This window comes from Dichomitus squalens (genome assembly GCF_000275845.1).
Source record: "Dichomitus squalens LYAD-421 SS1 unplaced genomic scaffold DICSQscaffold_44, whole genome shotgun sequence".
NCBI classification, from domain to species: domain Eukaryota; kingdom Fungi; phylum Basidiomycota; class Agaricomycetes; order Polyporales; family Polyporaceae; genus Dichomitus; species Dichomitus squalens.
In genome coordinates, this window is record NW_006766926.1 from 10,469 (window position 1) to 28,387 (window position 17,919).

The 17,919-nt window shown below is 56.4% G+C and overlaps 5 protein-coding genes across 5 annotated transcripts; 3 read left to right on the plus strand and 2 right to left on the minus strand.

Moving 5' to 3' along the window:
- Nucleotides 1-1,357: 1,357 nt before the first annotated feature.
- On the minus strand, nucleotides 1,358-3,308 carry DICSQDRAFT_91254 (glycine cleavage system T protein). Its single transcript, XM_007369090.1, has 9 exons — nucleotides 3,130-3,308; nucleotides 2,972-3,074; nucleotides 2,850-2,916; nucleotides 2,492-2,796; nucleotides 2,288-2,430; nucleotides 2,049-2,226; nucleotides 1,874-1,990; nucleotides 1,769-1,810; nucleotides 1,358-1,715 (listed from the first exon to the last, which is right to left on the minus strand). The coding sequence occupies exons 1-9, from the start codon at nucleotides 3,241-3,243 to the stop codon at nucleotides 1,540-1,542; spliced, it is 1,245 nt and encodes a 414-aa protein (XP_007369152.1). The 5' UTR covers nucleotides 3,244-3,308; the 3' UTR covers nucleotides 1,358-1,539.
- Nucleotides 3,309-3,509: 201 nt separating this feature from the next.
- On the plus strand, nucleotides 3,510-4,996 carry DICSQDRAFT_139671 (glycosyltransferase family 2 protein). The gene is made up of 3 exons (XM_007369091.1): nucleotides 3,510-3,634; nucleotides 3,908-4,453; nucleotides 4,516-4,996. The coding sequence occupies exons 1-3, from the start codon at nucleotides 3,575-3,577 to the stop codon at nucleotides 4,882-4,884; spliced, it is 975 nt and encodes a 324-aa protein (XP_007369153.1). The 5' UTR covers nucleotides 3,510-3,574; the 3' UTR covers nucleotides 4,885-4,996.
- Nucleotides 4,997-5,543: 547 nt separating this feature from the next.
- DICSQDRAFT_139672 (microtubule binding protein) lies at nucleotides 5,544-12,706 on the plus strand. Its single transcript, XM_007369092.1, has 12 exons — nucleotides 5,544-6,637; nucleotides 6,714-8,961; nucleotides 9,026-9,122; nucleotides 9,203-9,784; nucleotides 9,853-10,036; nucleotides 10,089-10,294; nucleotides 10,344-10,661; nucleotides 10,720-11,153; nucleotides 11,212-11,847; nucleotides 11,914-12,212; nucleotides 12,276-12,338; nucleotides 12,406-12,706. Exons 2-8 carry the CDS (start codon nucleotides 8,930-8,932, stop codon nucleotides 10,864-10,866), a joined length of 1,566 nt encoding a protein of 521 aa, XP_007369154.1. The 5' UTR covers nucleotides 5,544-6,637; nucleotides 6,714-8,929; the 3' UTR covers nucleotides 10,867-11,153; nucleotides 11,212-11,847; nucleotides 11,914-12,212; nucleotides 12,276-12,338; nucleotides 12,406-12,706.
- Nucleotides 12,707-12,926: 220 nt separating this feature from the next.
- DICSQDRAFT_173283 (FAD dependent oxidoreductase) lies at nucleotides 12,927-14,743 on the plus strand (the record flags this gene model as incomplete). Its single annotated transcript, XM_007369093.1, has 6 exons — nucleotides 12,927-13,236; nucleotides 13,301-13,315; nucleotides 13,375-14,297; nucleotides 14,356-14,394; nucleotides 14,459-14,562; nucleotides 14,635-14,743. The coding sequence occupies 6 exons, from the start codon at nucleotides 12,927-12,929 to the stop codon at nucleotides 14,741-14,743; spliced, it is 1,500 nt and encodes a 499-aa protein (XP_007369155.1).
- Nucleotides 14,744-15,252: 509 nt separating this feature from the next.
- Nucleotides 15,253-17,695, minus strand: DICSQDRAFT_149347 (uncharacterized protein; the record flags this gene model as incomplete). Its single annotated transcript, XM_007369094.1, has 10 exons — nucleotides 15,253-15,278; nucleotides 15,337-15,461; nucleotides 15,523-15,617; nucleotides 15,678-16,043; nucleotides 16,098-16,286; nucleotides 16,350-16,724; nucleotides 16,774-17,175; nucleotides 17,232-17,372; nucleotides 17,425-17,461; nucleotides 17,517-17,695. 10 exons carry the CDS (start codon nucleotides 17,693-17,695, stop codon nucleotides 15,253-15,255), a joined length of 1,935 nt encoding a protein of 644 aa, XP_007369156.1.
- Nucleotides 17,696-17,919: the final 224 nt, after the last annotated feature.

Sequence of the window (17,919 nt, forward strand, 5' to 3'; positions counted from 1 at the left end):
CCAACATACCTTTATGACGTATAGAACGGCGTGTGCACTGTGTTCTGACCAAGGGAGGGGTGTGTGCCATACTGGCCGTTAGGCAAGCAGGAGGAGAAGAGAGTTGGGGAACATGGGGGATGGCGGTGGTCTGCGCAAGCAGCGACTCCACCCCAATGACGTCACCATGTTTAGGGCAGGTTTTCGCCGCCGGAGAACAGAGACTTTGCGTCTCTGGACCTTGCCGTATTGTAGACAATCACAATAGGGTTGTTTTGAAGAGGGCATTATGACATGGTCCCTTAGTGAGAAAAATGGGAGATGGATTGTAGATCACTGGCTCAGTTGGGTGATGGGAGAAAGCACCAAGAGGAAGCAGAAATCTTACATGGCGGAGCGAGATTGGATCATGCAACGCTAGAGACAAGCACAAGCTAAGCTAAGACAAGTACTACGGAGCGGCAAGCTAAGGCAATACGGAGTGACAAGCTAAGGGGTTGCAAAGCGACAGCTACAGAGGTACCGGTACGGCAGACATGATGCCCTTAGAGACATGCGTGTCCGATCTCGCCAACATGGTGGATTCACGGACGTCAGATGGGCGCTAAACACTGCCGTCCGACCTATATCGACACAACGCCAGTATTTACAGCCGGGCACGACCTCACACAACCCTAATCAATTTTAATCAAGCACGTTTTCACTGGGGTTCAAGTATGGCGCTCATTAATGCTGGTCTCGCTCGCTCATTTCGTCGCGCGCCTAACCGGCGCCTGCCCAGGTTAGTCGCTGCATATGTCTCTTAGCCGCTGCCCAATGATATCTGCTACATAATCGCTAAAGCAGTGGCACTATCCGAGTGTGAATGGGTCTAGCGGCCCTAGAAGCGAACCTTTCCGCAGGCGAGCCAGAACTTCACGCTTTGTGCTCCGCAACGTCTCGCGTGTACCACAATGGTCGTCCCTTAACAGTACACTGTGCAGGCTCTTCTCAGTACTGTCAAGCACGGTTCAAACTTCTTTCATGCGGTAAACTGGGATGGGGGTTTAATTCCTTGAAGCCTGGTCTACCGTAGTGTGCGACAAAGGTGTTCTGAGACGTGTCCACAGCCCACAGCCCCACCAGCCCCACTGGTTCAGAGGTCACCAAGATTTGGTCTGGTTCTGAACCGCTTGCAGAAAGAGTCTATTGTATGCTGTTCCTAACACGCCGGGTAGATCATGCCGGGCATCGTTCTCGTCGGCACCACGGTCCACGCCGACCTCCCACAAGATCCCGGTCACCACTTCCCTCGTGCACCATATCGCCAACGGCACATACCCCCCAGAACCAACGACTGTTGATTCTTCGCTGCTACGAGGCGTTCAAACATGTCGTGGGCATATAAGCTACGTTTCCCTGTGTGCACGACATCTACTAGGTCGGTGCCTATGACATTGTGTGGATCATGTATACTATCCCACGCTAAAGCCTGACTGGTTACTCGCTTTAGCGATTGTTTGTAAACCTTGACAGTTTATATCATCCATCTGAACATTCGCCACTCGTCGCCGACGCCCCTTAGCCCCGATAGTACCTTGCCGGAACAAACGGCATTGTCCTCAGAACTGCTTTCTGAAGCTTATTTCTGACGTCCACCTCGACTTCCGTACCCTTCTTATGCCATCCGCTCTTGACGTAGCCCATCGCGATGTTCTTTCCAAGCGAAGGCGAGGGAATGCCAGATGTTACAGAACCTGTATTGGAGCCATCAGCACGACCAGATGGACATGTAGGGGATCTAGCACACCGATTTGCTCATTGCTCGATGGCGCAAATATCCTTGCGCCCTCTATGAAAGCCGCGTCATACCTTAGTATGAGACCAATAAAGAAAGAATAGCGGATGATCTTACGCCGCGCAGGAGCACCCTCGACTATCATACCAACTCGCCTTCTTGGAGGACCCTCTTTCAAGTGTTTCCTCACACCCTCCGCGCCGATGAACTCGCCATTTTCCCGGCGTTCCTTGCCTGTAAGAGTGTGTCGAGATGGAACCTACGAGAAGACAGGGGAAGGGATTCTACTTACCGATGACCCATGTCAAGCCGGCTTCGACGGGCGTTGTGTCTTCGTCGAGATCCTGCCCATACAAGCACATACCGGCCTCAAGTCGCAGACTATCTCGCGCACCAAGGCCAGTGAGCTGAACGGGTGGCTTCGAGAGAAGCTGTGCAACCTCAACCGTCTGCGAAGGCGGGATCGAAATCTAGCGAGGTCGTATCATCAGGAACGTGGGTGCTTGGCGAACGTCTGCCACATAGGCGCACCTCGAAACCATCTTCGCCTGTGTATCCGCCTCGCGCAACGTGTAGGTTAAAGCCTTCAATCGGGACAAACGCGCTTCGCCCGAACGTGAGTTCGCGTAGGTCAAACGACGTCAAACCCTGCAAGTACTGCGCCGCCTCTGGCCCTAGAGCACACGTGAAGCATCAGCGCGCTGCGAACATCAAATGCAGATAGGAAGGTCGTACCTTGAAGCGCGAGCAGGCCCCAATCCTCCAGCACTTCATGCTCCACTTTTCCCTCTGCCTTTGCCTTCTCCCCAGCATTCCATTCTTCCAGCTTCTCCTTGAACCAGGCGAGGTCGCGGTCGCGGCGTCCGGCGTTGGTGACAACGTAGAATGCGTCCTCGGCATGTTTAGTGATCACGGTATCGTCAATGATACCTCCGCGCTCGTTGAGTAGCACGGAGAGAGTGGAGGTATAAGGGGAAAGAAATTTTAGGGATGAGGGTGTGAGCCATTCGAGGAACGCGGTTGCAGTTGGCCCGCGGAAACTGGTTGTACACATTAATCACGGATCGCAAGACAGCGGGGCGAAGGATCGTACTTTGACTGCACCATGTGCCCGACATCGAACAGTCCGACAGACTTGCGAACATGATGGTGGCTTGCAACTATGGCGGGTGGGCGAGTTTAAGAGGGGTTGGCAGAGCGGCATGTGAGACGCACCTGCCCCTAGGGTACCGTAAGAGAGCGGCATGGAGTACCCAGCGAAGGGAACCATTCTCGCGCCATTCTCGACATGAAAATCATACAAGCCGGTCTTCCTGAGCTGTGCGTCGATCTTCCAGTCAGTTGAGTCGTGTGTGAAGTCATGGGAAGCGTACCGGGGTGTCCGCTGAAGTCGACATGCATCGCGGCTTGAGGAGAAGACGGCCGGCTCGGGCTACTGATGAGCCTGCGTGCGACAAAGCATATCTCGATAGGATCGTTGGGGACATGGCACGGATAAGCCGCGCGGGTGGTCTGGAACAAGAAAAGTGGTGCGAGGCGTGGTCGGACGACGAGGCGGACGTCGTTTGGAACGTGCGGAGAGCCGAGCATAATGTAGAGTCGTTGGCGTCTATCTAATCTCGCGGGTCACTGATCGATTAGATGGGGCGTGGCTACTTATTATCACGACGTGGCAGATCCGCGAGCGACCGTCCCCAGACGCGATGGTGGCCACAAACTCTGTCACTGACCGCCATATCCCTCCCTGCCGCCTTTCTCTCACTTGTCTTGCTCATGTCGACCTGACCGCTCCATCTCATCCACCATCTACTGCCCTCAATGGATAGCTCAACGCTCCTTTATGGCGGGCTCGGACTTCTGGCCGCCACACTTGGTACGGTATGTCTCTCCTTCCTGCTGCCATTCGCAGTTATCGGACTATGGTAGTTGGGACCGTCCGAGTGACCAATGAGCGACGCGCAATGATGAATCCTAAATCATCCTTGTTCTTAGACTCGCGGGCCGCTCTCGCGAGTGCGCGCCGCGAGGTTGACGATACATATGGTCAGGCACACCTGTGTCGCCTTTCTGAGCGCACTACGTCTTGTGTTCACTCGCAACTTATCGACAGCACGTCTGCTGTATCCGTGCTGACAACAACGTATTCTGTAGGCTTACACTCTACTCGTTCTCTGGTCGCCGGATATCATCGTCCCCAAGCCCTCTGAAAAGACTTACCGCTCTCCTCGCAAGCCCTCTGCCCGCCTTCCCCTATCGTCAATACGCGACTCGCCTTCAGTCGACTTGACGGTCGTCATCCCCGCCTATAATGAGACAGCCCGGCTACCGGAAATGTTCTCGACCACGCTTGCGCATCTTGAGTCGACCCGATCGTCGCGCTCATATGAAGTGCTCGTAGTGGATGATGGCTCGCGCGACGGGACAGCGGACCTCGCGCTAAAGCTTGGTGCGCAATACCCGCAGAGCGACGTGCGCGTCGTCGTGCTAGAGAAGAACGTGGGGAAGGGCGGCGCGGTGCGTCATGGGATGTTGCATGGGAGGGGGAAGAGGTTACTTATGGTAGACGCCGATGGTGCGAGTCGGTTCGAGGACCTGGAGGCATTGTGGAAGGCAATGGATGAGATCTCACCCAAGGGTGAGGCCGCGGTCGTTGTTGGCAGTCGCGCACATCTTGTAAAGACTGAGGCGGTTGTGAAGGTACGCCGTGTCGCTCGCATCTCGTGGGTGTATTCCAGAGGCTTACTGTTGCGGGCATGCAGCGTTCCTTGATCCGCAACGTGCTCATGTACGGCCTCCACACCATCCTGCGCATCGTTGGGGTCGGACACATCCGCGATACCCAGTGTGGCTTCAAGCTGTTCTCACGTCGTGCTGCGCAGCAGATATTCCCGTGCCAGCACCTGGCGACGTGGATCTTTGACGTTGAGCTGCTGCTGCTCGCGAAGGAACTTCGGATGGCGGTCGCCGAGGTCCCCATTGAGTGGCATGAGGTCTCTGGAAGCAAGCTGCACGTCTTCGCGGACTCACTACAGATGCTTCGGGACCTTCTAATCCTACGGGCGAATCTGCTCCTTGGACGGTGGAAGGTGCATGCGCCGAAGGCGACACAAAACGGGAAGGGCAGGTAGTGTAGATATCGGGATAGTTATAAGTTATTCTAGCGCTACCTAGCGTGGACATTGATGTCATAAGAGAGCGCTGTTCGATGTCACTTGTGTGCTCAGCGCTGGTGATGTTCGGTGTCAGGAGGTGGTCGTCGTGAGCCTGGACTATGAAAAATAGTCACATGCCTCGGCCCCGGCTGCCGGAAAGATGGCCACACGGAGGTGGTGTCCGTAAATGCCGGACCCGGTGTTCAAACGGTCAGCGGCTGCGATTGGTCGAAATTGACCGGAGGGCAATGGCGCCCAAGTGCGATAGAGTCCGCTGCACATACGACAGGCAGGAGGTGTGCACATTCAGACGGGATGTGCGAGAATGGGAAGAGGGCCGTGGAGGTGATCATCCGAGAGGGACGGTCGAGAGGGACGGTCGAGAGGGATGCATGCGGACAGAGTCCACAGTACAGAGCGTCGTTGGTGGCAGAGTGCCTGATATGGGATGGGCTGCCATGGGCTGGGCTGGGTCGCCGAGGCGGGGAGAGCGACTGCAGGCCTGGACTGCGTCGGGCCCATGGAACGCAGTCTGGCTGTCGCAGTCTGGCTGTCGCAGTCTGGCTGTGAGTCCCCCCTGAGAGAAATATATACTCGCATCGCCCTCGCACGTCCTCCCTGCCTCGCCTCAGATGCTCGCGTGCATGTCGCCCTCCCTCGCGCCCCTCCCTGCGCCGTTTCTCGTCCTCCCAGCGTCGGTGCCCTCCCTCAAGCGTCCCCGCGGCCTCTGGAAGCAGCGTCGTCTGGAAGCGGCCGAGAGCTCGCCTCGATCCCCCTGGCCGCTTCAGGAAGCCACGTCCCACGCCCGGCCACCGCCTGCATCCACTTCTCCCCGGCCGAGCCCGTTCGGTTCTCCCCGGCCGAGCGTAGCCGGCTCGCCGACGCCGTCTCTGCTCCATCTCCGATCGCCCTCGTCCTCTTCGTCCACGTCGCTCACCGCCAGCGCCGACGACGAGAACGCCTACGACGACGACCAAGGCGACTCTCACAGCGATTCCCCCCTGTCCCCCAAGCGCAGACGCATCTCAGGCCACTTTTCCCCCGCCCATTCCGCACCCTCGCCGACCTCCGGAGCCGCCCCCGGCTGCCGCTGTGAATCTATAACCCCCATTCCTAACCCCCATGCCACCGCCGTCGCTCCCCTCCGTCTTCCTCCCCTCCTCGCCCTGTCCATGTTCCCGCAGCCGGTCTCCCGTTCCATTTCCGCCGTCTCCACCACCTCCAGCGACTCCTCGCTATCTGCCAGGGGCAAACATCGGCAATCCTCCGTTCAGACCCAGACTTCCATTCACTCCGCCGGCTACGAAGATTGGGAGAACTTGAAGGAACTCTTCGCCAGAGCGGCCGAGCGTTATGACGGTGTGTGTCCTCCTCTCCCAACCCACATGTGCCTGCCTCTTGCGTCCCCACACCTGCCCTGCCGCTCGTCCCGTCCTCGATTGGCTTGGAGTACTGATCTCTCTCGCCCAGCCGACGACATCCCAGAGGCCCTCCCCCTACTCCGTGCCGTCATTCGCCAGTGTCATCGCTTTCTTATCGATCACCCAGATCCCTCCGTCGTCTACACCCATCCCAAACCGAAGCGTCTCAGTCGATCTCCTGAGGGCGCTATCACCCCCACTGAAGAGCGCCTACATCGCGATTGGGGCACAGACCTCCTAGTAGACACTCCCAATCTCACCGGCTGGTCCTCTAGACGCCGCTCTAGCACAACCACGAAGCCTTCTCGGTACGTTCCTCACGCCCAAGTCACACAACCTCCAGTTCATTAACGTTTGGCTCATGTTCTGCGTTTCGTTTTACAGTCAGGCAGAACTCCCCACCGCGTTTCATGCCATCTTTGGCATAACGCTCTTCCTCATGGGCAACCTTGTCGCGCAGGATCCCTCCATCGTCCTTCCCGAGGAACCCGACGCACCCTCAACGTACTGGCTTGCCGCTCTCGATGTCTTCGAAACCGGAGAGAACCTTCCCAGTCGAGTGGGTGGTACCGACCTCGATGCTGCCGAGGATTGGCGGATGGCCATCGTCTGGGGCCGCACCCTTGTCTGCCTTGCCGATGAGAAGGTAACACATAACATCAAGATGGCGAAGGAGCAGGCCGAGGCGTCCGACGCCTCTCCAAACCACTCCTCATACTTCTCAACGGCGTCGGCGTTCTCTATGTCTGAGCCGCACTGGCCCCCATCATCTCCGTTCCACGCTATCGCCCAATTCCGTCCGCCAGTAACGCGGCGAATGTCATTGTACTCCGCCTCTGCTCACGACATCATGGTTCTCGCCATGGATCAGTTTTCCCGAGGTATCTTCCACATGCCTCATCCGCACTATTCACACTCGCACAACCCATCCTACGTTCATACTCCGGGAGTCGCGCCCTCCGCGTACCAGAATTCCAGCTATTTCTCGTCCCCTCAAGCGCCGCCTTCCCATTACGCTTCGCCATATGTCCCCTCCACAGATCCCCTAATCAGCTTCTCCCGACCTCAAGAACTCTTCACAATTGCGTCAGAAGTTCTAGGCGTCGCTGAACGTCTCTCTTCGGGAACGCAACGGCACTATTGGGCGTCATGGGCTGACTCGGTATTCAATCAGATGAAGAACGAGGCCGACATGGACGCTTGGCGGGCACCTATCCTCTCTGCACGCGGACGCTGCTGGCTCGTCATGGGCTCCGCGTCCGTCGACGACATGGAGCCTGCGCTTGAAGCCGGCGACCTAGAAGTCCTGCACACGCCTGAAGCTGAGGAAGCTCGCGAAGGCCTCGCTATGGCGATTTCGTTCTTCGAGCGTGCCAAGGGACACCTCGCAGACTCGATGAACACTGCAGGTCGGGAGTGCGAGGATGTCTCGCCATTGCTCGCAGAGGCCCTGCTCGTGCTCGCGAACCTCACTGCAGACGAGAACAAACGCGAGGAGCTCTATACCCGTGCGCAGGCAGAAGTTGGCGAGGACCTGAGACTGGATTCCCCGGACGCCTCCAGCGGCTCAAACGCCGAGGCTGATGCCGATGATGCGATGGATACGTCGATGTGAAACCCCCCCCTTGGCGCGTCGCTCGCAGCTGCGAATCTCGACCGACCTCGCCTTGTCGCTCCAGGGCGGCGGGAACAGCCTAGTCCGGCTGTCCCCGGTGTCTCGGTCATGGACTGGGGTCTCGAATCTGAACACCGCAGACGGTCGCGTCCCTGCTTCAATCTCCCTTCCGTCACTCACTTCCACTCTTATCATTATTCAATCTCTTTCGGGCTATAAATGTATCGCTCCAGGGTTCATAGCGTATCCTCTCTCATCTCTCGTCTCTCCTGCACCGGTCTCTGTCATACACTGCCTGTTCTCTGTCGCTCGTCCTCACCGCATCGCTCTACTCCCTTGCAATTGTACTCACATGCTCGTCCTGCAGACATTCCTATATAGCAACTTCTTGTAGGGCGCGGGCTCGTATACATTGGTAGATATGCTGGCAACATGGTTATCAGTAATTCTGTTGAGACGTGGGCGCAGTCGTCACAACATCGGAAAGGAACCAAATTGCATAGCGGATTGTGAAGTTGAGTATGATTGAGGCCGCTCAATTCTTTGTGCAATCAGCGGCCATTTATGTATAGTATGAGATAGAGCTTTGAAGTCCATGTCGTGCAACGGCCATCGGCGTGTGCAGACTTGAGTTCTGGACACGGCCTTTTTGATCGCGAATGCTGGAGTATATTCTTATGGGGCTAACGCGAACGTTTTGAGCTCAGCGCGAGGAGTTGGGAGATGATGAAGATGAAGACGGCGTTCAAGTTGTGGGTGCTGTAAGGGCGGGGGCGCTTGCTGGGTATCGGCAGGAGGAGGTTAGGGTTGCGATGCGACGGGCTGATAGCTGAGCGCAGGCTGAGGCTGAAGGACCTCAGCCAGCTCTATTCCCCGACCGTCACCATCTCATCTACCTCACATCGTTGTTTCCCGCTTTGCCAGCGACGCCCTTGTATACTCTGCCCAAGCGACCAGCCCTGCAGTCAGTCGTTACCCGGCCGCCATGTCTCGATTCGTCCGAGCATCCAAGTATCGGTACGTAGTCGCCGTCACCATGCTCTACCGTGTTGGGCTCACCGCAGCTATGGGCGACGAACAGCCACGTCTTCGGTCAAAACGGCAAGAAAGAATATGGTTTTGACAATGTCAAAGTCACCAATAGTGCCTGGGACACCAATGTCATCTCTGCCTCTACCGTACGTGACCTCCGGTAATCAATACATATCGTGTTGGCCACTTTCTCGCTCACCGCGGTCGCTACCTTCACATCCCGCAGCGCTATGTGTCTTTGAACTGGAACTCCTCTGGTGGAGGTGCCTTCGCCATCCTCCCCCTTCCCTCGCCCTTCGCCCCTCTACCAAGTGCTTTCCCGTCCAAGCTCCCCGATCTCATCCCACTCGCCCGAAGCCACTCCGGCCCTGTCCTCGACACTGACTGGTCTCCGTTCAACGACTCCATTGTCGCTTCTGCGGGCGAGGATGGTAAGGTCATGATTTGGAAGGTTGAGTCTGGCGCGTTTGAAGGCTGGGGCGAGGACGGCTGGGAACCTCGCGACTTTGACCCCGTCGCGCGTCTTGACGTCTCCCCGCGACGCGTTGGACACGTTCTCTTCCACCCGACCGCGAACAACGTCCTCGCGACTTCCACCGGTGACCACGTCGTCAAGCTCTGGGACCTTGCAAACCCCGAGAGCGCCAAGTCCGTCTTAGGCGGCCATGGCGACGCGATCCAAAGCATCACATTCAATCCTTGGGGCACTGTCCTTGTCACGACATGCAGAGACAGGAAGATCCGCTTGTTCGATCCCCGCGCGGGAGGCGACCCGGTTCGCGTTGGAGAGGGCCACAGCGGTATTAAGGTGCGTGATCGTGTGACGGCATGTGGCATGGTACGCTTCATCGACCAATGTATATCTTTCCTCGTTAGGGTGCGCGTGTCGTCTGGATGGGCGACAAGGATCGCCTCGCAACCACTGGTTTCAGCAAGATGAGTGATCGTCAGGTCGCGCTCTGGGAAACGGGAGGCTTGGGGAACGTCAAGACGATTACCATTGACCAGACGTCTGGGGTGCTCATGCCATTCTGGACTGACAACAACATCCTCTTTTTGGGTACGTTTGCATTTCCAGGGCGCGACACTGCACACACTGATCTAGGATTAAGCTGGCAAGGGTGACGGCAATATCCGTTACTACGAATACGAGAGCGACAACCTCTTCCCTCTCGCCGAGTACAAGTCATCAGAGCCTCAGCGTGGCATGTGCTTCCTCCCTCGTCGCGGCCTCAGCGTATCGGACTGCGAGATAGCGCGCGCTCTGAAGGTCGCGGCCAATTCCATCGAGGCTATCGCTTTCATCGTACCCCGGAAGGTAGGCATCGTCATTCTCTTCGTTTCTCATACTCACGTTTCCCTCTTAGTCGGACTCCTTCCAATCCGACATATACCCTCCCGCACCCTCTGCTGAGCCCGCCCTTACTGCTGCCGAGTTCTTCTCCGGAAAGAATGCCCCACCCAAACTGGTATCCCTGGAGGATGGCTCGATCTCATCTGTCACAGGATCCGCTCCCATCGCCACACCCGCTCCGGCGCCGACGAGGACCACCTCCGCACCGCCTCCGGCGGCTGCGCCTGCCACGCCTGCCATCGTCGTTCGCGACGAGCCCTCGCCTGCTCCTTCGCCTGTCGCTGCACCTCCTCGGATCGAGCCTACCCGTTCGCAGTCTCTTTCTCAAGACGTGAGTAACGATATTCATCATCCTGAAGCACGCTACTGACACGCTGCGTCGACTGCAGAACTCGGAGGTCTCTTCCCTCAGGGAAGAGAACGCGCGGCTGACATCAGAGCTGCGCGAAGCTCGCGCACAGATCCGCAACCTCGAGCTGCAGGTCGAGACCGTGCGCGCCAACGCTCGCAAAGCCGCTGCGCTCCTCGACAGTTGAATGAAAGTGGTGATCTGTGGAGGATTCGTCATGTGCTTGTTTTCTGGGAATGGACGGTGTGCTGTAGATTAACAGAAGGCGAAAATGTATGTGATATTACACATCTGTTAGGAATGCGCGAGCGAGTACAATCGCATAGTTCATGGTAATGGACATTAACACAGATGCTCATCCTCGTAAGCCTGTAACAACGGCCGGTATCATTATGACTGTAATTAAGCCCCTCTCTGTTTGCGCAAGAACTGATTCTGCATAACGAGCAGGAGCGCATATAAAGCCTCCATACGCTGTGCATTACGGCTCGTCAGGAACTGCGTCGCGTAGAATATATGGGACTACACTTACTGGCATGCTCACACCGGCCCGCCTACCCATTCTGACAACCTCACCAACCACATGCTCGACCTCCATGGGCCGGCCTGCCTGGACGTCCATCAGCATGCTGGGCAGATGGGTGCTATCCGGACGAGCATGCAAACGGGCGGTGTTTGCCAGCGTCCGGTTCACAAGGTCTGGATCGAGCCCTTTGACCGCGCCGGACTCAGATGGTGGGTACAGGACGGTGCCGAGGTCATACACTTCCGAGAGGGTGTCGTATAGGAAGGGGATCGAATACGCTCCGATCGCTTCCGATGCATGCGGGATGGACACCGTCGCTTTCTGAGACGCGCCCTGGCGCTCGATCTGATCTGCAGCCATCGTTGGAGCCTCAGGCTGTGGACCCGTGTAGCCAGGCTCGAGATGTGGGGGGCGGAAGAACTCGCGGAGGGAGTGCCGGGCGAGAGCGGATGAGGCTCCAAGGACGCCGTTCCACATGTTCTTTGCGAACTTGACGCGTTGGATCTCGTGGACAATCGTCGTCTCAGATCCTCCATGAGCGATGATATCCGAGAATGCTGCCAGGAGATCCGCCTCTGCCGGTGTATTCTCTGCGATTGGGGAGGTGGATGGGGGGCGATAGACCCCGAGAGAGACGCGGTCCTGCGGAACGTCATGTTCAGTGTCTTTCTATTGAAAATCAGAGCGAGAACGAGACGAAACGCTTACAAACTCGTTGTGTTCGACTGTATTCTTCTCAGTGAGTCCCGTCCCGATCCACACTGCTGTGCTGATAATCCGTGGCTCTTCCTGAGGCTTGAGTTTCTTCAGCGCGTCATATAGCGCGACCTCGACGTTAAGTCCGTTTTGAAAGAGGACATATGTAGGTTGCGGATGGATATCACAGTAGGGCGGGGACAACAGAGGGGCGAGGAGAGCAGGCGTCGTTTGGATTTCCGGAATAGCCTTCGTTGCAAGGACAACGTAGGAGTAGGGGCGATCGAGAGCGTCAGAGATCTTCGGGAATACTTAGCGACATGTCAACTTCTATGGAGAAAAGTGTGGATGTGTTCAGAAATTGTGCAACATACGCCGATCAGGTCTCCATCCTGGATGGTCGCCGTACTTGCGGCTATGCAAGTTCATCCCATTAGCTGATAAGCAATTCAAGCCGACCAGTGAGTGTTTCGATATGATCATTGGCTTCCATGGTACGCATACCTCTAACAGCTTCATAATTGCTCCGCGCAACAACTGTGACGCGTGCGCGACCATTGTTCTTGAGGATGAATGAGTCTGGGCAGGCGAGGATCCATTGGAATGAGTTGCTGAATCGATGGAGTTAACTTCAACTCTGCACATCTACATACATACAGCGCCCACAGCACCATAACCTATTAGTAGAACGTCTTTGATTGCATGCGTTGTCATGATCTGTGAATTCGCAGGTCAGCGTATGTATAGCGGATTTGTGCTCCGGAGTCAAGTCGATGTCGCGAAGGGCACGCCGAAAAAGTCAGCTACGATAGGCCCGATGATAGACGCTCACACCGACAATCATTTGGATGATTTCTCCGCACGCCGTTGTTTCGTCACAAACGCATGCTACTTGTGCGTTAGAGTCGACGGGACTCATCACCAAGTATGTTTATAGTGTCTACTCTGTGCTGCTGACATTGACTGTGCTCGTAGGCTCCATGCGATCGTCAGTTGCAGCTCTTCTCATCCGTCTTATCATGATCATGGCGCTCCCCGTGTTTCTCAACGTCCTCGCCGAAGAACAAACCGTACTAGAGCGCCCTGTTGGAGCAGAACCCGCACCTCTCCCCGTCCCAAATCCCACCAAGTCCTTCTGGATTGATTCTACAGCTGACGCGAATCCTCTCGCGAAAGAAGGCAGTCATGGTGCTCTCACTCATGACGCGGATATCTGTATCATCGGCTCTGGAATCACCGGCGTTTCTGCTGCGTATCATATCTCTCGCCTTCTCGCTGCGCAACCTGCACCCGAGACGCCGCTCAAGGTAACAATTCTGGAGGCGCGAGACTTCTGTGAGACAGTTACTTCTGTTGACGTGGGCTAATAGAGCTGAGGCATTCTCTGACTTATCCATAGGCTCAGGAGCGACCGGTACGCATCAAATACGATCGCTGAGATACTGGCGAAGTTGAACCTCATTCGGGGTATAGGTAGGAACGGCGGACATCTGACTCCTGTAGCCTTCCAGGAATTTGTTGAGTATGCTGCACTTTATGGCGTCGATGATGCAGTCCGCGCCATTGCCCTCGAGCATCACACAACAGGCGACATAGTGAAGCTCATAAGAGAGTCCGGGAAGGAAGCAGAGACAGATCTCATTGCGGGGGGTCATGTCTCGCTCCTTTTCACCGAGCCTGAAGTGGTCAAAGCTCGAGCTGACTACGCCGCCGCGAAGGCCGCCGGCGTGCAGGTCGACGATGTCGAGTTCCTCACAAAGGAAGAAGTCCAGCAAACGTATGGCGCAGCATACCCCGGGTTCCGCACACCAGGGCATAACATCTGGCCGCTCAAGCTGGTGACTCACCTGTTCAAAATTGCGAAAGACACGGGCGCGAACTCCTCAACGTCTTCACTTTTCCTCCATACCAACACTCCTGTGACCTCCGTCACGCCATCCGATGCCACCTCTCGGCGGTGGAACCTCACCACTCCAAGAGGCTCGATCGCATGCTCCTATGTTCTGCATGCTACGAACGCCTATGCCTCCCATCTCCTACCGGCACTTCGCGGTCCCAGCGGTATCATTCCGACTCGTGGACAAGTAATCGCCTTACGGGCAGCCGTTACGTCCGAGGAGATTACACGGACTGGATGGGGCGGAAACGAGGGGTTCGAGTATTGGTTCCCGCGCCCGCTTTCGAACATCTCAAACAGTACATCTTCGAACCCAGGACAGCAGAGGAACCCCTTGGTTATTCTGGGGGGAGGAAGGGAGTCGACGAGGCCAGATTTTGAACTTAATATTGCTGATGACTCCGTGGTCAGCCCTGTAGTTGGAAATACTTTGAGAAGATTCCTTCCGGCGGTATTCCCGGGGAAGTATGAGGAGGGACGTGAGCCTGAGATGGAATGGGTACGTAGATGTTGTGACGCGAAGAGTTGTTTGGCTGGGTCACCTACACCGATCACAGACCGGAATCATGGGCTACACGAAGACAGGTGATCCATTTGTAAGCTTTCCCCCACGAAACAGGCCAGGAATCCAGTACAGAATACCGACATGGTTACATGTAGGTGGGGCCTGTCCTCAATCCCGCTACTGGTAGCTCCGACCTCTTCAAGGGCCAATATATCTCGGCTGGCTACACAGGACATGGCATGCCACGTGCGTATGGATGGTAGGTGTTCCGACACGAACCATTCCAATACTCCTTTCCAGTCGTAGTGCTGATCTTCCCAATACGAATCAGCGCGGAAGCCGTGGCGGGAATGATCATAGCGGACATTCAGGGCAAGGACTGGTCCATTCCAGACTGGCTCCCGAGGCATCATCTGACTCAAAATCGCGTAAACGAGTAGAAGGTATCTACTGCTACTGAGTGATTGGAACCATACTGAACGTTGATTCCATACGCTGTCGCCGGTTGAACCTTGCTCGAACCTGAAAGTGGGAGCCCAGCAACCTACACAGGCCGATACATCTTCGCAAGATACACGGGGCACGGCGGGTATGCGGATCGTACGTCTCCGCCACGAACAGTGTCTACTTGTTCCCATTGCTAAACATCAAGCTTCAGCGCAGAAGCAATAGCTAGGAGGCTCGTTGCAGATATAGCAGAACAAAATGGACAGCACCTATTTGGCTCCTCAAACACTACCTCACTGAGAATTGCACCGTTAAGTAGATAGAGGGTATATCGCAGTAAGTACGAAGAAAAATGATCAATCTGTTTGGCTTTCCAACACCATCGACCTACTCTTGACCACGAAGTTCACCCTGAATCCAGCTGAACCGACGTCCTTGCTTCCCACACTCTCGTAACAACCAACCTTGGCATTTGTACTAGTTTACATCATGACTAGAGATGTCAAGCTTGAAGTTCGACGTAGTTCGCTAGAGTTACATATATGAGTGCGTCTCCAATGATCTATCTCAATGAGCAAGGACGTACCGGGGAACAAGCCGACATTGCCGTTAGGCTCGGTACCTTGCCACCAGTCATCCGACACAGCCTCAATATGCGTGATTCTATCACCCTCCTTGAACGAAATCTCGTTATCCTCGCCCGCTTCGTAACTGTGAACAAGAAGAAGGATCAGTTATCTTGTCAGGAGTGATACACACAGGAAGGACATACTCGTAGAGCGCGATTGCCCACGACCCAAGATCTTCCTCGGGCGCGGGCTCCGGCTCCGGCTGGGCAGCAACGGGAGGTGGAGGCGGGGCAGGAGGCTGCAAGTCAGAAATTCATTTAGTTCACCGGAAAGACCCCATAGAGACGCGAGCACGTACAGCGGGCGGGGGAGGGGGAGGCGACGGCGGAGGGGGGGTAGCAGCCTGAGCTTCCTGAGCTTCGATGATCTCGACATAGTTCGCCGGAAAGAGGCCCTGCTTCGTCCCGTTCGCACCAACGCCGGACCACCATCCTTCATCTAGCTGCTCGATCTGCTCGATGAGCTCGCCCTCGACGAGGTCCATCTCGTTATCCTCGAGAGCCTCATATGAATACTGCACAATAGCGCAGATGCCTTGACCCGAATGCGCAGTTGCGTCTGGAGCGTGTTCGGACTGGGGCTGGGGCTGGGGCTCGGGTGTAGGGGGAGCCGGCGGAGCGACTGGTGCTGCAGGCCCGGGCGGCGGTGGAGGTGGTGGCGGAGGCTAAGGGATGCGATCAACTACGAGTTCAGGGAACGATACACGGGCAAAACTCACCGGTGGGGGTGGAGGGGCCTCCCTCGCAGGTTCTGGCTCGTGATATACCGTAGGAGCAGGGGGCGGTGGCGGTGGCGGGGGCAGGGGCGGGGGAGGTGGCGGAGGAGCCTCTGCTTGAGATTCGGGCTCCGGAACAGGAATAGGACGGCTCGCACTGGCAATCGCGGGAGGTGGCGGGGGCGGAGGAGGCTACGATAGCAATCATCTACGTGTGAAGACTTCGAAGAACAAGAACCAGTGGAAAGAACATACCGCCTCGAATTCCTCCTCTGGCTCTGGAATACTCCCACCAGTACGGAACGCGGAGGTAGGCGGAGGAGTAGGCTGAGAGCCGAATGCAGATTTCGCGCGAGCTTCCTCCTCTTCCTGTTGCTTTTTCGCGAGGGCCTGGCGCTCGCTCCAAGTCAACTTCTTGGCACTACCAGCAGGCGAAGACCTTGGCGCAGTAGTTTCAGTTTGGTTCTTCGCCTCCATCGCGGCGAACGGATTGACGAGCTTCTTGGGCTGAAGCTTGATTGGGGTATACGCGGTACCCACTGGACCGATCTTGTCCTCTTCAGCAGGCTTCGTGGGGACGTTTGAAGCGGCAACTGGAGTTGTAACGGTGGGAGAGAACCGCGCTGCTGCCTATTTCACGTAAGATGTCTCTCCCAATGTTCTACCTAGAAGACCTTACTGGAGAAGCTGCAGGGGCAGGTTTGGCGAAGCTCGCCGCAGGAGTCGGGCGTGAAGCAGCAGGCGGAGGTGGGGGCGGCGCGAAGCTATTGGACTCGTCCGGCCATGCGTCCGCAGGGGCCTTGCTAGCCACGGGAGCTTTCCCTAATCCTGCAGCAGGCGAGGGAGCCATTGGGACAGGACGTGCGGCAGTTGGGATAGCTGGCTTCGCTGCGGCGGGTGCCGGTGGTGGTTTGGCAGGGCCTTGACGAATGGCGGCCATGTCAGGTCTGCCTACAGGGACATAGTTCGTACCAACGGGGGTGATAGGCTCGAACTTGCGCGGTGCTTCTTTCTGAGCCGTATAGTTGACTCCGGACGCAGCCTTGACACGGGACATGATGAAGGATGGCTCTACGTCGGCCTGGGTTGGACATTCGTACGAGTGGTTCATTAATACAGAAAGAGTCAGAGACGCACCTCATTGCGAGCGCTGATAACAACATGGGTACCGCGGAGGAAGTTGGCGACAGCACTTGAATGGGTATGGAAGAGACCCTTCCTCGCGACGGGCACACCGTCACCGCACCAGTTGATCTGCACGAACTTAGGGAGTTCACTCTGAACTGAGGTCAGTATGGTGTAGCCAATGTCAAGAGCCATGGATAGTCACGTTTGGATCTTTGACGCGAGCAAAGGCGTACTGCATCCTGCATTGGCGTTGGTCTCGAGTACGGGCAGATAACAAACGCTCGCACTACTCACCGGCCGTCCGAGAACTCCTCCTGAAGCTCCTCGAGACCTCCATCTCCGGTTGCTTGCACCTTGAGATCGTTGGATCCTTTGTCGTAGGTGAAGATCGCCCAATCTATGCCGCGGGCATTGATGACATCTTGGTACGCCTGGGCGAGCTCCCTGCCTGAGAGGTTGACCTGGAGCGACATGCGAACCACTTAACAGAGCGTTGACGGAGTCGTAGACTATCTGCAGAGAAATGAGGCTGGAGCAGGGTCGGTGGTGGACGTCGGAAACAAAACAAAAACAAGCTGTGGGCGACTGCTGCGTACGGGCTTTGGCCGGATTCGCCTCAGAAGCGACCCCGGCGCTTGCGCACCTTGGCCATGGTCACCATTCCTTCAACTCGCAACTCGCACCTCGGAACGTCCTC